The 17,904-nt window shown below is 37.3% G+C and overlaps 1 protein-coding gene across 3 annotated transcripts; it reads left to right on the forward strand.

Moving 5' to 3' along the window:
- The first annotated feature begins 2,169 nt into the window (after positions 1 to 2,169).
- LOC133876978 (probable LRR receptor-like serine/threonine-protein kinase At1g06840) lies at positions 2,170 to 17,508 on the forward strand. 3 transcript variants are annotated; one of them, XM_062315207.1, is made up of 21 exons: positions 2,170 to 2,583; positions 2,836 to 3,033; positions 3,424 to 3,577; positions 4,199 to 4,270; positions 4,443 to 4,514; positions 4,737 to 4,880; positions 4,993 to 5,064; positions 5,157 to 5,228; positions 5,403 to 5,477; positions 6,263 to 6,331; positions 6,505 to 6,573; positions 6,734 to 6,805; positions 7,009 to 7,095; positions 7,352 to 7,420; positions 7,625 to 8,115; positions 8,797 to 8,955; positions 14,448 to 14,731; positions 15,299 to 15,350; positions 15,904 to 16,154; positions 16,357 to 16,491; positions 16,985 to 17,508. In XM_062315207.1, exons 2-21 carry the CDS (start codon positions 2,925 to 2,927, stop codon positions 17,327 to 17,329), a joined length of 2,853 nt encoding a protein of 950 aa, XP_062171191.1. In that variant the 5' UTR covers positions 2,170 to 2,583; positions 2,836 to 2,924; the 3' UTR covers positions 17,330 to 17,508. The 3 variants fall into 3 exon arrangements, with proteins under 3 accessions (XP_062171191.1, XP_062171188.1, XP_062171189.1); XM_062315204.1 differs by having other exon boundaries at positions 2,170 to 2,531; XM_062315205.1 differs by having other exon boundaries at positions 2,562 to 2,703.
- Positions 17,509 to 17,904: the final 396 nt, after the last annotated feature.

Below are 17,904 nucleotides of genomic sequence, written 5' to 3' on the forward strand. Positions count from 1 at the left end.
GTAGCCCAGCGAGAAACATCCTCTCATACAAGGTAACGTCGCCGCCGTTGATAATCCGAGCTCCAGGCGCTTGATAGAACATCCTCACTATTGGAGGAATCTCGTAGTTCAGACGAAGGACACCCTCATGCTTCGCAAAAAGGGCGGTTTCCACCCTACTCTCCAGGGGAGAGAGATCCACGAAGCCGTCGGACCTTTTCGTCCGAGCCCGAGACGTAGCAGGAACAGCCGAAGCAGCTTTTTTAGGAGCCATAGAAGGAAGAAGAAAAGAAGAAGTAGAGGATACAGAGAAAGAAAAGAGTTTAGGAAGAAGGCGACAATGGAGGATCAAGAGAGAGAATAGGTGAATGTCAAAGAATGAACAGTTAAAGTGTTCAAAACCTTAAATACCCCCTCCCCTACGTGTCTAAAATATCAAAAGGCGCCATCATTTCAAAATTCCCGAAGTTGAAAAGGCACGCCTTCCGTATTCCAGAATTAAATGCGCTACCTCGACAATACCATTTCATGATGACAAAGAGCGGCGGTACAGAGCTGACGTCGTCATTGGAAAAAGAAGCGGTAAGATTTAAATGTTTGAACTGTTGAAAAGACGCGCCCTTCACAGTAGCAGGTATAGGTTGGCAGACGGAAAGTAATTCTCTTATTTCAATTTATTTATGAAATCAGAGAATTAGGGGGGTAACTGTTAGGGATAAAATCAACCCTAGAGACACGTGGATTCAAAGACATCTCGGAGTTATGTCTCGGACATTTGTTTCGCCCAGCAAAGAAAGATCGTCTAGGTATAAAGATGTCTCGGACATATAAAGACGTCTCGGACATATAAAGACATCTCGGAGGTATAACGACGTCTCGGTCTTCACATTCCAGGCTACGGTATATCCCGGGATCTCCTAGTCTGAACAGAGCAAACATATCTCGGGTATTTGTGTTTCGGAGTAATAACGCTTCGGGGTAATAGCGCTTCGGGGTAATAGCGCCTCGGGGTAATAACGCCTCGGTGTAATATCGATTCAGCGCGACAACATCTCGGCCTTACACAACCCTGTTATGGTGCGGCGATACCCCGAGATCTCCAAGTCGGAGCGAACATATCTCGGGTATCATCACCTCGGAGGTTGGCTGAAGTGTGCCGCAGTTGTCTTAGAATGCGATGATGATAGAATCCCAAAAGATCAGGGATAAACCACAATTCCATAATTAATGGGATAAGATAGTTATTGATACAGAATCAAGTTTAAAGAGGTACAAACGCAATCAACTTCGGACTCTACAATCCCATTCGAATTCCCTGAAGATACGGTTAAAGTTCAACTAAGCTAGGACTCCAACTCCTAATCCAACTAGGTGTCAAGAATTCTGGTAAGATTGCAAATCTGGTAAGACTGCAAGTCCAGCCTATAAATACGACAGCCGCACTAGGTATGAGATCACAGATTCTCTAAGCTCTTGAGATTAAGATTGAGAACACTCTGCAGAAAATTGATTTAAACTGACTTAGGCATCGGAGTGGGCGTAATCGGCACCCCCGACGAGCTGTTTGTTCTTTTTGCAGGATTGAGGTAGTAGATCAGAACCCAGCAGCGAATCACCAGGCGACACGTCACCATACCGAAAACTGTACCAACAAGTCAGATTCAGGTCCGTTGGAATCCGGTGACGTGGTCGGATTCCGGCAATCGGATATTCGAAGATCTTTGGCGGTAGAGTTGAGTTACCAATAAACTTCAGTGCCCGGTGATGGCAAATTTTTATAAAAATACGTGTAAGAATGAAGAGTTTAAATCTAAAAAAATTAAAAATACTTTTACTATTAAATTGAAAATAATTTTCAATGACCATTTATTTTCTCATCCACCAAACATTAAAAAATATTTCACACCGAAACGTACTAAGGACGAAAGGACCTTGTTTTTCTTTTCACGTGCTTATGAACATACATTTTTTTTTTTGTATATAAACGGACAAGTTAAAAATAGAGAAAGATATCTATATATAAAAAAAAAAAATAGAGAAAGAGGTACCCAGGTCCCACTTTAATGAAGTAAAGGAAGCGACCGAATAAGTTTCCTGACTTTTGAGTCTTTGACAGGTAGAAAAAAAAAAAAAAAAAAATTAAATCTTTTCTCAAAATCGTGCGCCATTTTCGCTAATTAGATATTTGTGATGGATGACCGAAAGAAGAAAGAAAGGCAATTCAATGGCGAATCTCAGACTCGGTATCCAAATGCTTCGGTCTTCATTTTGAAAGTCCCCAATCCATGCAGTTGACATTTTCTACGGTGCAGCCGACCACCCTCCCAGAAAATCAACATGGCCAAGCCCACAAGCCACAATACTACAATAGTACGAGAATTTCTTTTTCATCTCAAAATGGCTCCAAAGTTGCTGACGATTCTTTGTTTCATCATGTATTTCATTATTTTTATCCACCGGGGGTGATAAAGATGGCTCTCATCTACATCAGCCACAAAATTCATGAGCGGTCGTGACGGAGTCATGCTCAGAAAGACAACACCGCTCACAGGGTAGTCAATTTTAAATTCTTCTTTGTTACCCAAGTTTATATTCCACCCTAGTGTAAGCTTCGATCATTCTAATACTATTTCAACTATTCAATGCTCCCCTACTAAGTACTAAGGATTTCTTCGTTTTTCTTCTCCATGGTTTGCTCATAGTTGGAGCTTTTTCCTCTACTTGGTTTGAATTCTTGATCACTCATTTTATTTGCAAATTGTTATAAGCTAAAGCTAGTATTGCTTTTTCTTCAGATCAATTGAATTGCTTTGGAATTCAGTTGCGTAAGTTCTGATAGTTGTTTCCTGTTATCAGCTGGGGTACTCAGATACTACAACAATACCCAGTGTTGGGTACTCGGAAAAGTTTGAGACTTCTGATGTTCTTTGCGTTATTTAATTGGGATGCATCAGTCAAGAGCTTGGACGTATGGATTATTTATTGTTTCATGGTTGTGCTGGTTGTCTTCACTACTTATCGGAGCACAGAATCCCATTACCCACCCTATAGAAGGTGATTTTGATTCAGTTTGCCCCCTTTTTAATTATTTGTTGATGATTCACAAGCTTCTTTTGGCAACCACTCTCAAGGGGATACTTTTTTAGAGGTCACACGCAGCACATGGAGGCCTGTTTTATTTATTCATGAATCCTATAACAAGTGATTTTGTAGTTAATTCAAATATTCACTTCCCTCTATTGGGATGTGAATAGTGTTGCATATAGTTGAGCTCAAACTTGGGTCTGCTAACATTGTTGATGTATATTTTTAAAGTAACTTTGCTTTCCTTTAATGTGGAAACCTGATACTAGAACTAGAGATACACAAGGACCAGTAAAGCTTATGAACTTTTTAAATGTTCATGTTGATGAAATTATGGTTTACATTTGTATTAATTTGCAGTGACAGCATTGCGGGCCATCAAGACAAGTTTGATAGATCCAAATAAGAATCTGAGTAATTGGGATCGAGGAGACCCATGTACATCAAATTGGACAGGGGTTGTCTGCCACAATGCTACATTTTCAGATGATGGTTATCTACATGTTGACCGATTGTATGATTTTAACCTTCCTTGATTTTTATTTCTATTGGGTAGCATAATCAGGATGAATCATGTTGCACACTTCCTTTAACTTATAATAATTTTTCTTTCTTTATGTTTTTTTGTACCCTTGCATGATGATATGTATAGTATTCCACTTCTATACTACTCATATTAGTTGTGCCAGGGTAAAGACTTCCTTTATTCTGTATTCATTTAAGATTAAAGACAGTGGTGGCTATATTATTTCATTAGGATAAGGTCTGTCACCGTCAGCCACATGTTTCTGAATTTTGCTGGAAAAGATCAGCAACATGTCTTAAATCAATTTGAAAATATATATTCATGATCTTTTCTTTTGTCCAGAAAATTCATTTGGAATGCTTTATCATATAATTTATTGCCTACAGACTCAATCATCATCTCATGCGTAGCATTATATAAGATTTATGCTAGTCCAAAGTTCAGATATAACTCATATAAGACTATCAAGCTTTAATAAAACTGGGTATTAATTACTTATCAAACAAAAAAAAAAAAACTGGGTATTAATCGCATGTGGGGCGCTTCCATGAAGAAGAAGAACTCGCATTAGGTGCTTTAATAATTTTCCTATGGACCTCTTTTCTGCAGGCTACTACTAGAAATGAATTTGTCAGGAAGCTTATCACCAGAGCTTGGCCGCTTATCGTATATGAGAATATTGTAAGGAAAAGCATACCTGAAAGCTACTTTTTGTGCTGCCACCATCTTTATCTGGATCGAAGTTTTTGGATACCACTTTCCTCAATCTTTTGAAACATTGTTACTCTCCTCCCCACATTGGCATTTGGTTTACTCATCCTACTGATATATTTTTCTTTCTACTCCATTAAAGGGATTTTATGTGGAACAAGATAAGTGGGAGTATACCAAAGGAGATAGGCAATATTACGTCGTTGGAACTCTTGTAAGTTGAACAGCCTTTTTTTTCTGGATAGGTTTGATACTCAGTATTGTTATCGCATGAGATACTGTTATGAAGTACGAATTTTCTACTACTGCATGCATTTTCAAGGTTTTGATTTCTAAATAATGCAAGAGATAGTACTTGTGTTTGAACTAATTTACTTTAAATGTTTGGCAGTGTTCTGAATACTTGGTATTTTAATGTGATATTCCGTGTTTTCAGGCTTTTGTGTGGAAACCAATTAACAGGCCCCTTACCTGAAGAGCTTGGTTCTCTCTCAAACTTGAACAGAATGCAAATTGACGAGAATCGCATATCAGGACCGATACCTATATCATTTTCAAACTTGAACAACGTGAAGCATATGTGAGTGTTTTTTCCGATGCTACATTCTCTAACATCAGTTCTAAGATTACTAATGTTTGTATTTCTCCTTTTTTTCATCTTTTTCTTTTTTTTCTTTTCCCCTTGTGAGCAGTCACATGAACAACAATTCAATTAGTGGGCAAGTTCCGCCTGAACTATCTAAATTACCAAGACTTGTTCACTTGTAAGTTGGTGATTGGTCATATTGATATTTCATAATGTTATCCATCAGTACAATCTGTGAATTAGTGATCATATTCAATTCTGCACCTGCAGCCTTGTTGATAATAACAACTTATCAGGTTACCTTCCACTGGAGTTCTCCAAACTACCAAATTTACGGATACTGTATGGGTTCTTCTTTCCTAGAACCTAAATACATATATGGTTATCACATAAATGATGTTACCTCTGTAGTCTTTTTTCTTTGCTTCTCAACTTGAACTAGGTTGTGATTTCTAAATTTTACTCAAGTACTCTTATGTTAACTTTCTTAATGTGTTCAGTATCTTTGTTTTGCAGTCAACTTGATAACAATCACTTTGATGGGACTACAATTCCCTCTTCTTACAGCAACATGTCTAAATTGCTGAAGTTGTAAGTGGATATTATTATCCTATGTTTGTAACTAGGAATTTCAAAAGTAAAGGAAGAGCAGGGTGCCAGCCTTGATGTGTGAGGCAGAGGTCTTATTTATTTTATTTTTGGCCAAATAATAGAGAAGGCTCTCTTTTTTTCTTTTTTTAATTTTTTTTTCTTCTTTTTCTTTTCCTCCGAAACTGCAAAACTAAAACAAAGTAGAAAATACTAGCAAATTGAAAATAACATAAGAAAGGCAGAAAGGTACTTTGTTGGTAAGAATACATAAATTACTCTAAAACGTCGATTAAAAAGGAATAGAAATGGGAATGTTCATTAACTTAGATGTGGAGGCTATTTAGCCAAGTATGGTGGCATGGAGGCATTTCATTGCTTTTTTAAAACATCATGTCCACTTCTACAAGTCAAGATTTTCTATGATTTATTCTTTGCTGTTATGCGAGTTGTATAGAAGCTATATTATCTTAAAAATAATGCTACAAACCACATGTTTATTTCATAAATATTCCACAATGCTGATGTGGCAGTCCTAACCAACCCTTTGATTTTTTTTTAACAAGGACTGATCCAAGAGCCGGTTGGGATTGCCATGTTAGCATTGTAGGATATTTATGGGATAAAAATGTGGTTTCTAGCATTACTCTTATCTTAATTGGCTATCACAAACCTTTCATGTTCTTGGAAGCTTTTCTGGCAAGATGGCAACCAAGAAGTATGCACGTTCACATGTTCATATCAAGATTTATAGTATTTTTTTTTTTTTTTTGGTTGTGTTGTTCCAGGAGCCTTAGGAACTGTAACTTGCATGGACCTATTCCTGATTTGAGCCAAATACCAAACCTTTTATATCTGTAAGTTGATTTGTTTTGTTTTCCTTGTCATGTCATTATATGATAATGAAGTATAAGCTTTTAAATCAGAAAAATAAATGCACCAGGATAAATAAAATTTTCTTTTACATTGTTGAAGACATCTCAGTTACCTACTTGTACTTAGATTATGTTTTACTTTATATAAATTCCAGAGATCTCAGTTCAAATCAGCTAAATGGATCCATACCTCCAAATTGGCTTTTTAAGAATATCACAACCATGTAAGATTCTCCATCTTTTAAATGACATGTCCTATGCATTATTATCGTTTTCTTTTAAATTTAATTTCCAGATAATACAAAAGTCTTTCAGTTTTCAAATATAATTTACGCCAACAATTACCTTGACTTTGAAAATCTTTTATTTGAACAATATGATCAGCTATTTATCCAACAACAATCTTACTGGAGCGATTCCTGGCAACTTTTCGGGTCTTCCTCATCTTCAGAAACTGTGAGCAGTCCCCCACTTGCTCTTTCATCATTTTGTGTTTATTTCTACGGTTCAATGTTATTGTAAATCATCTCATGTTTATCTCAAGTTGAGTTCCACTTATCTCAACCATTAGATTTTAAAGTTACTATTTAATATTGGCCAATAAATTAAACTGTTAATATAATAAATGGCTTTATTTGGTAAATTATTCTCCATGTCAGGTCAATTGCGAACAATGCATTGAGTGGTTCAGTTCCATCTACCATTTGGGAAAATAGGAATTTGAAGGGAATGGAAAGCCTTAAAGTGTAAGACCTGAATGAAAATGTCATTGTTCCCTTTGTTAAACTGTCTTTATCTGGTAGTGTGAGTGTGCATGGTGCTTTCACACTTCCAAGCATCTTGTTCGTGTACTGGTACAATATAAGTTGATTTCTTTCTTTCTGAGATTGCAGCATGCTCTTTGTGAAAGTCGGAGTTATAACCTCCTGGGTTGACTTAATAAGTTTGCAATGATCTCATACCAGATTTTCTAAGTGATTTTGTGGCTCTTTGATATTACAGGGAGTTGCAGAATAATAAGCTTTCCAATATTACAGGCAACACTAGTGTACCTCCAAATGTTACTGTCTGGTTTGCTTCTATACTTGCTTTCCAATTTATACTTACCAATTTGTTTCATAATAGAACTTCATGTATGATGAAATGCATCTTCAAATTAACATGACTTCTTGGTAAAAGAGTATGGATGCGCTCCTTTTAGTTTAATCATGAGGTGTTAGAGTCACAGCAAATTGATATAACGATCATCTCACCCGTTTGATTGTTTACTTTCAGGCTTCAAGGGAATCCCTTATGCTCAAATACCAACCTAGACCAGTTTTGTGGATCTGAAAATGAGGATGAAAATAACAGCACTACCATTTTTAATTGTCCAGAGTGCCCACCCCCTTATGAATATTCCCCTACATCTCCTGAACGTTGTTTCTGTTCTGCCCCTCTGAGTGTTGGATATCGGTTGAAAAGTCCCGGATTCATAGATTTTCTTCCCTACAAAGATGATTTTGAGAACTTCTTGACATCTACTCTTCATTTATTTCGTTATCAGCTGTACATTGATTCCTTGGCATGGGAAGAAGGACCTCGACTGAGAATGCACCTGAAAATATTTCCTGCATATGATGTTGACAGCAAGAATTCTCATATCTTCAACGGGAGCGAGGCTCGGCGAATTAGGAGCATGTTCATATCATGGGAAATTATTGATCCTGACATAATTGGACCTTATGAAGTCCTTAGCTTCACTTTACTGGACGATTCTAATGATGGTTTGTCTCAGAACCCTTATTTGATGTATTTTGCGAGTGAGCCTTGTTGAGGTTGGAATTAATGCTTATTTACCATTTAAAGAATGTTCAACTTTTTCTCTAATTCATTTGACCTGTACCTTCAATTCCTTTATACTTGAAAGATAATCTTAGGATGTGGCATCATTTTCAGTTTTATTGTGGTGGTGCTTACTTGTGTTTTGTGTTTATGTTCATATAAAGCTTTCCTATTCTTCTCACTCTGAGTAACATGTGGTGTGTGTTTGTGAGTGGCACATCTAACTGGAGGTAACCCCCCCGCTTCCGATAGACCTGATTTTTAGGAAGTTCAATGCTTTCACCATACTGAGAGCTATGTTAAGTGGTATGGCAGACATGGTTGCACTAATGTGATCCAGCACATAAGTGAATGACTGCAGTGCTCATTTCAGCATGATTCTAAGTTTACTGGATAATTAAGTCGTGTTATATATTGACCAAGAAGGGAGCTTAAGTTCACACCAAATGTCACTCATGGCTTGACCCCCATGCATAGATGAACTATGCTTTGGTCATATTTTACCTTCTTTCATGTATTCAAATGTGAGGTGGATATTCTTAAGATAGTCATGATTTTGTTTATGCTCATAGTTAAGATAGTCATGACTTTGCTTATGCTCATAGTTCTCACTAATGTCACAGGGATTCCCACCCCTCCAAAGCTTGCTTTAAGCACGGGCGCATTGGCTGGCATAGTATTGGGGGCCATTGCAGGTGCAGTTACATTGTCTGCAATTGTTTCTCTCCTGATACTACGAGTGCAGATGAGGAAGTACCGTGCAGTTTCTAGAAGACGTCAGTGTGAGTATCTTATGTCTATGATTTTAGGATGTTTAGGTAGATATTTGATGATTTTTATTATGCCTATAGTTGTGTCTATTCTACATCTTGATTAGGCCTGTCAATCAGGTTGGCTGATGCTTGTCCAAGCCACCCCGAGGTAGAAAGGCTCAGCCTGGCCCAAAATGGTCACTTGCTTAGCCCTATCTCAGCTAAAATTGTTGGGCAAGTTTCCGCCAAGTTTGACTGGCCGTTAATGGAAACATCATTAAGAGATGAGACACTTCAATGAAAAAGGTTGCATATTGGCTCAAACCATCTCTAAGTTGAAGAACAACCAATTAGCCACTATGTTAACATTGCGGTTGACTTCTATATGTGTCTTTATATATACACATAAAGACATACATACCGATAGACAGACAATACATACATGGACACTTAAAATAAAACATTCTGATAATCTATGCCTATATGTTAGAACTATAGGGCTAGACTAAATTCGGCTGAGTTGTGCACAGCCTGAACTCAGCCTAAACTTGAATGCAGCCGCAATCTCTCAACAAGCTCAGCCAGCCAGAGCTCAAAGAAAGCTTGGCCAAATATCTTCTGGGCTTTGGGCTATCTCAGCCCAATTGAGTGTCCTAATCGTGATGGCACTATGGATTTTACTGTTTTACTGTTAGTAATTGGTCTGTAAGAAAAGATATCTCAATGGTTGATATTATTTCCTATAATAATCAAGAGCTTGACCCACTATTTTCTTTCTTTGTCTAAAATTGGTAAGCAGAATTGTATGCCTGTGCCTATTGATATGGATGTCTAGTTTTTAAGTTTTCCGGCCGTTGTTTGTTTATTGGATTACCAAAAGAGATGTAGGATACATGTTTCCCCTCCCGTTTTACTGAAAGCTGTTATAAAAGGAAATTGAAATTAGTAGAGTTGAATAATGGAGTTGGATTACACCTCATTATATATTAGGGTAGTTAATATCCTCCACTCACAATATGAAGAACAAAATGCTATAATAAAGATCTTCTGAATGTAGCCCCAGTTTCACCTTATTTTTAGAAGTCGTCCTTTGTTGTTATTTTTCATATGTACCACAAAATTAAAGCCCTGTTTGGTAAAATTTTCAATTTTCAGTTTTCGCTATTTAAACACTTCAACAATTCTTAGACAATAGTTATCAAAACAATTTTTTTTTCAGATGTGGCCCCTACAAAAAACACTTCATTTTTCGTTTTTTTTTTTAGTTTTTTTTTTTAAATTTTTTTAATTCTTGAAAGCATGTTTAGAAACTGGTCTGGAATCTAGTTTTAAAAATCAAAGAATAGAAACCGATGTCAGATTTATGTCTAGTAGCCACACTTTAAGAAGATATTGCACCCAGGTGACTTCAGTAGTAACCAATGCCAACAAATGGGATTCGACTGCGAGACAGTGGTTCTTTCTTTGGGAGCCGAGAAATGAGATTGCAACTGAGGAAAATGCAACCACCTGTCGTAGATTGGCGGTCATCAAGGTCTCCAGACCAGGCAGCATCTAAAAATGCAATTATACGAGTCGAAGATTGAGTAGAAAAAGTGAGACCAAACCCAAGGGTACCTTTAAGATATCAAAGAATGCGTTTAACAACTACCATATGAGTTGTGATAGGAGAATACAACAATTGGCCGACCGGATTGGCAGCAAAGGTAATATTAGGGCGAGTAATAGTTAAGTACTGTAAAGATCCCACCAAGCTGTGATATAAGGAGGCCTCATCAAAGAATCACCTGGAAAAGCAGAGAGCTTACTATTTGGACTTCAAACATGTCTTTCATGCTCGGACCAAGTACATTGAAATAGACTATCATTTCGTCTATGAGCTCTTGCCTAGGAGCGAGGACTTAGGTTAGAGGTAACAACATGAGTTCAGTTTTGTCTGGGTGGCCACTGCGTGGTTGTGGCTATCGGATCTTCATGGCGCCACCTTGTGACCGCCGAATCTGTTTGGCAGCCACTACATGGTGCCACCGCGTGGCTGCAGAATCTGTGTGGCACCACCACGTGGTTATCAGATTTGTTTGGCGGCCACGGAAGACACTAGAGCCACCATGGTGACTGTCAGATTTGTCTGGCAAAGGGGGGAAGACCCACTCCTTCCTTACTCCTCATGAGGAGTCCATAAGATCCTCTTCCCCCTCCCTCCCCCCCGCTGCAAGGGTGGACACCAGAAGGGTGGGGGAGAGGATCTTATGGACTCTTTGTAAGGAGTAAGGAAGTGTCGTAAAGGTCCTGGCTCGAGGTCTGCAGTTAAGGAGTTGCAGTCTGGATACTCTAGAAACAGAGGAAGACACTCATGAAGTGGACGAAGGGTGAAGAACTACTGGAAGGAGCTAGGGGAACCTAGCCCATGAAGCAGATTGGAAAGGAAACACCTTATGATACATTGACTAAGGCTTCTTCCAGGGTAGTTGATGCATTGGAAAATTTGTATGGCAAGTCCAGAGATATTTCATCCAGAAAGTTCATTCAATAAGTGTGAGGAGGGCAGTTTTGGTGAAAGAAAATGAGGAATGGAAGGATAAAATGGTTGCTCTACCCATGAATCAACGGGGAGGACAAAAGGGCAAAGGAACATCGAGGTGATACTAGGAAAGATGGTCCGAAGAATCTCGATAGTTATTCCAGATTGATTTTTTATTTTTTTAATAGTGGATGTCAAGATGAGTGTATTTCACAAAAGAGAGAGACTCAGGATCGCACTTTTGGCCCTCACAATCCATTTATGTATATAATTACAAATACAATATTCTAGAATATGGACACCTCATAATATGAAAACTCATTGGGGACACCTCACCATAGGACAACTCATAGGGAATCCTCACCACCTTCTATAATAGGGAAACTTGTCCCTTTCTTTCTAACATCCCCCCCACAAGGTGGAGCTTATATATCATATGAGTCTAGCTTGTAACAAATGAACTCTTCTCTATGCAAAGACTTTGTAAATATTATTTGTAGGCTGAAATACCGTCAAATTGGTTGAAAAAAATGAAGAACCATCGAAAACGCCACAAAATCGGCCATAAAACCACCAAATTGATCAAAAACAAATTGAATCGGTCGAAATATCACCAAACCAGTTGAAAAACAGTATGAACTGGTCGAAATATCACCAAACTGGACGAAAATCAAGCTAAACCGGCTGAAATATCATTAGACCTACCAAAAATGAGGCTAAAACGGCTGAAAGCAGAACAAAAGTGGCAGAAAAACGTCTGAACCAGCCGAAATAAACCTGTATCGGCCAAAAAACAACTAAAACCAACAAAAAATGAGTAGAACCAGCCGGCACCAGTCAAAACAGAATGGAAGTACCGACCAGCCAAAACAGGGATGGAAACTTCCAAACCAGCCAAAAGATTGTCCGAAACCACCGAAATCTCACTAGCAAACAGCAAAATCCAGCTGAAACACACTGGTTGAAACTTGCCGGAAAACACTAACGCCGATTGAGATTTGCCGTAAAACACCAATGCCGACTGAGATTTGCTAGAAAACGACAACACTAGTTGAGAGTCGTCAAAAAACACTGACGACGGCTGAAATGTTGCGGTTGAGACCTTATTTTGGGTCGACTTGGATTCGGGTCGACCCTATTAGAATTTTGGTTCATCTGATTAGAATATGGGTAGAGCCCGAGTTGGCTTGACCAAAAATTGGGTTGGGCTTGAGCCCAATTGCTTATGATGGTCCAAGCTTTTAACTTGGGCTTGACTCAAACCTGGGTTGGTCTGGACTCAACCCAAGAATAAAATTGAAATAACGTTATGCTGGAGAAGGGATTAAACCAAACTTAGATATCCTTATCGCGGATAGGGATACTGTGCACTGACAACCAAACACCCATTTTCTTCTTCAAAACACAAAGATTTGCCATTGGCAGCATATGACAGCAACACCCACCTCAAAAACACATACAGACACCAATGACGACTACAACGGCGTCAACAAACTAGGATAACAATGACGAAAACAATAGCCAACTTTTGGCCACCACTGCAACCACTGTAACTAGCATCAACAGACGCTTACTGTTGGCAACCACAAAAGGTCGGCTCCCCGCCTTTCACATTACTGTTAACCAAAACCAAGCAACACAACACACCACTGGCAATCAAAAAATCAAAACACAGTCAACGACAATACACTCACAGCCACCACAGAAACCACTGGCCATACCTATAGACATGGCCGACCACCACTACAACACAAAAACGACCAATTAAAAACAATTGAAGGCCACTATAATTGCGAACACGCATAACAACACCACCACATTGATGAAGTTGATGGTGATGACATCTCAGAATATGCTATACATTTACGTATGCTTTGAGAATGGCCTACATCTCGCCTTCCAAGTATTGGAAGAAAAATGTATATGTGACTTTTGGAACTTAGCCGTACTGCTCACCGCAAACAAGAATTTCTCTACTACCTATTTATCCATAAAAGGCTTGAGCGCATCACTTTCCAATTGCACCTACTTATTGCTTGAAAGTCACCCTCGACTTACAGTTGTCCCACTAACTAATAGAGCTGCCAAAGCAAATACTACATTAGCTGCATCCTTTGCTAATAGAGCACCAAACTCTGATAAAATTGATGCTTCGCTTGTGTGCTCTATTATTGCCTCTTTTTTTAATTGAAAAACCAAGTAATACCGTTTTGATAATATTACTAAATGACTCTTTTCGTTAAATGAAGAGGAAAGTCTTCACTTAGTAGTCGGCATTATATAAGCAACTTGTTGAGTCTACAAAGCTTTGCCTTTTGTAGTTGGCCCAGCCTCTAGCAAGCTCTTTTTTTTTTTTTTTTTTTTTTTTTTTTTTTTTTTTTTTTTTTTTTTTTTTCTTTTATGTTTTGTAAAATTGTTTTCAAAATAGGGTTTAAACCTTTCTTGGTTTCTTTCTTTTCAGAATCACTTTTCAAACATAATTATCCAAACAAGTTTTTAGATGTGATCCCTATAGACAATACTTCTTTAGATGTGGCCCCCAAAGATAATACTTTTAGGTTTTAATTTTTTCCGAAAACACTTTTTAAAACACAAAACAGGAAACAGTTTTCGAAAACTTTTCCAATCGGATCCGAGGTATATGAACTCTTATATATAGAAAGTCAAGGATTTCCCTTAGTCTTAAACATGAAATTGATCAATAATTACTTTAATATCGTTAAAATTTGTATCTTGTTGAATCATAAAAAAATATTTTAAAGAATCCGTGTCAATCAGCTTCAATATCAGCCTGTAACATGCTTATAGATTTTATTGTGTACATTGTCATCATGCCTGTATTTAGACTTGTTTTCGAAATATCAGAAATTTGGAAGTCTTAATGGAAAGATAGATGCATAATTGTTTTGATTATTTTAAAACCAAAGGGCACAGTATCTTTATTTGAAGCGTTTGTCATTATGCTTTCATTATTAACATTGAGCCTGTATTCAATATGCAGCGTCCAAGGCCTCCATGAAAATTGATGGTGTGAAGGCTTTCACTTTTAGAGAAATGGCTATGGCTACAGAAAATTTTAACAGCTCCACTGAGGTTGGCCAAGGAGGATATGGAAAGGTTTATAAAGGCATTCTGGCTGATGGTATAGTTGTTGCCATAAAACGTGCACAAGAGGGATCCTTGCAGGGTGAAAAGGAGTTCTTAACAGAGATAGAACTGTTGTCAAGGTTACATCACAGAAACCTTGTGTCTTTGATTGGATATTGTGATGAAGGTGGTGAACAGGTGCTTTTTCTTATCCTAACTGAATATATGTGAACAAAAAATAAATAGAAGATTGGATTATCTATCAATCTTGTTGCTGAATCCATGAGAACATGCTCAGAACCAAAAAAAAAAAAAAAAAAGAATCCACAAGGACGCGATTCCTATCAACTTCGGAAGTTTCTACAGTAAAAACCAGAGATTATGAAAGGTGTACGAGTGAAAAAAAATGAAAGATATAATACCACATATATAGCCACTTTTGAATAACTGCAAACAATAGAAGAAATCATACCCAATCTAGAGATGTTACATATGAGGTGCAGGTTTATTTGTTAATAATAGAAAAGCATATAGTTCTTCTTAAGTGTTTTATTTAAAAAAAAAAAAATTGCATAAACATCTCCTTTCAATAAACTCGGGAGAATACATTTCTTCCTTCTCTTTTTCTTGAGTAGTAGTATTCTTTCTCCTGCAATATTGTTAGGCTTTCAAGATAAGGCGTAGTTTTTCTTGGTCTTTGTTGCTGAATATTTATTTGAATTTTTGCTTTGGAAAAGGTTCAAGTGAGTATTGTTGTGCATGCAGATGTTGGTCTATGAGTATATGTCAAATGGTACTCTATGGAATCACCTTTCCGGTACACCTTATATTTGTCTTTTAAGTTTTCCATTTATTAATTTCACTACATTTTTTTTTTTCCTGTACTCTACGGAATCACCTTTCTAGTACTTATATTCATCCTTTAAGTTTTCCTTTTATTGATCTCAATAAATGTTTTTTCTCTCTCTCTCTCTCTCTCTCTCTATTGTTAAAGTATTGATTAAGTGATTAAATTTACCTTTTCCTATCATAGTATCAGAGTCAAAGGTCCTGAGTTTGAACCTTGACTCTGTTATTTACCTCCCGTTTCAATTAAATATTCTACGTGTTGGGCATCACCTATCAAAAGGAAGTTTGAGCCCACACGTGAGGGGGAGTGTTAAAGTATTGATTAAGTGATTAAATTTACCTCTTCCTATTAGCTTAAGCTTTTAGGATAAGTGGTAATCTAACATCTATCCCTCCCCCTCTCTCTATTCCTGTCTTTTTTCTTTTTTCTTTTGAAGGAGGTAAACGTAATAATTTTTCTTTACAAATTCTATATTACGTTCTAATGAGCTTTTTGGTGGTTCACGTATGCAATAATACAGCCAAGTGTAAAGCACCTCTTAGTTTTGCTATGAGATTGAGAATTGCCTTGGGATCAGCTAAGGGCATCCTCTACCTACATACGGAAGCTAACCCTCCAATATTTCATCGAGATATCAAGGCCAGCAACATATTATTGGACTGTAAGTTTACGGCAAAAGTTGCCGATTTTGGACTTTCGCGACTTGCCCCAATTCCAAATATTGAAGGGATTGAGCCTGCTCATATATCCACAATTGTGAAGGGGACACCGGTAAAACTCTTATAATTGATATTTACCTAAAAAAATTATAAACTTCACGAGTTTCAATTTACAGTTTATATTTGTATTTTTTTATATTTTAAAAATAAGAAAAATAAAACACAAACTTGATGAAATAGACTTATAAAATGTCGTAAGAGAGATTATTGATGTCTATTTCTTTACCCTCTCATTCTTTGTCTTAACTTTGCAGGGTTACCTAGATCCGGAGTACTTCTTAACTCATAAACTCACAAACAAAAGTGATGTTTATAGTCTTGGTGTTGTATTTCTAGAACTCTTAACTGGGATGCGGCCAATCACACGTGGCAAAAACATTGTTAGAGAGGTAAAACTTTATAGAGCTGTTTAGATTCAATTTCTTTTTCTTTGGGAGGGGGGAAATACTGGAAAGGATTTTCATTCTTTTACTCTCTCTCTCTCTCCCTCCCTCCTGCCATATGTCATTTTAGACTATGCGTTAATAGTCAAGATTCAAGAGAGATCCCCTCAAGTTTCAGTTATAATTTCAATTTTCAATAAATAGGTGCAGACAGTTAATGTTTTCTTTATAATCTTCAACTCTACTCTTGAGTGAGACCTAGCCACGCAATCCACTCATTGACCTCTTATGTATCAGATTCAAGTAAAAGCATACTTTGTAAATAAAAAAGTGTCCCCATTAAATCAAGCTAAAGTTGGAACTCCTTGCATACATTTAGTATTTATCTTTTATAAATTTAAGATCATTTTGTATTATTTTAATTATTTAGATACACTGGCTGGAATGTTGTCCAATAAAGTAGTCTCCTGTAATTTGCTTTAGTTTTCGTCCATTTCAGGTTAATGCCGCATATCAATCTGGTAAGATCTTTTCGGTTATTGATGAGGGAATAGGATCTTGTCCTTCTGAATGTTTGGTGATATTCGCAACTTTGGCCCTCAAGTGTTGCCACGATGAGACAGATGCACGACCTTCAATGGCAGAGGTGGTCCGAGAACTTGAACGTATATGGCTTATGATGCCCGAGTCCGACATCAAAATAGCAGACCCCATGGTCATTGATGCTGAAAAAGTAGTGACTCCACCACCATCATCCTCTACACTGAAGAATTCTTCTATGTGGTCAGATGCATCTGGGAGCAACCTTGTTAGTGGAGAGATTTCAAGCATCACGCCTAGATAGAAAACATTTTCGTTGTGAACTTGGTTTTCGTTTTGTTTGTAGTCTTCTCACTCTTTGTTTTGGAAAGGTTATTGTAGATGGTATGATAATGTTGCTATAGAAACCGATATTGAACTTTGAAGTAAACAGAGCTATTGATAGTAAAGTACAATTGATAGGATATATAAGTTTATGGAGTATATGTTGTCTGATTTGACACAGAAAGGGTGTTGAAAATCCTGAAGGTACGAGTCTATGGCGAAAAGGGTTTGGTTGAAGCACTAGTTTTGATCCTTTGAAATTTGGCTTCATATACACATTGGAAATGATCGCCGGTGATTCTTTTTAACAATGCAATCTTGTTGTGAAGGGGTATACACATAATGTTCAGGGGCCATCATTACTTGCCAACAACAATTCTAGATCTAGGTATTTTGAATTCTCCACCTGAGGGACAAGTTCTCCGGTTGTTAATGCTTTTTATTTGAAAGGTGTTAAAATGTGGTATAAAGGTGAAAATAATTTTGAGTATTTTGTATTTTGAGTTGTTTATTAATGTTTTTGTTTTGAAAACAAAAAATAAAGGGGAGAATGTC

The sequence above is a fragment of the Alnus glutinosa genome, chromosome 9, assembly GCF_958979055.1.
Source record: "Alnus glutinosa chromosome 9, dhAlnGlut1.1, whole genome shotgun sequence".
NCBI classification, from domain to species: Eukaryota; Viridiplantae; Streptophyta; class Magnoliopsida; order Fagales; family Betulaceae; genus Alnus; species Alnus glutinosa.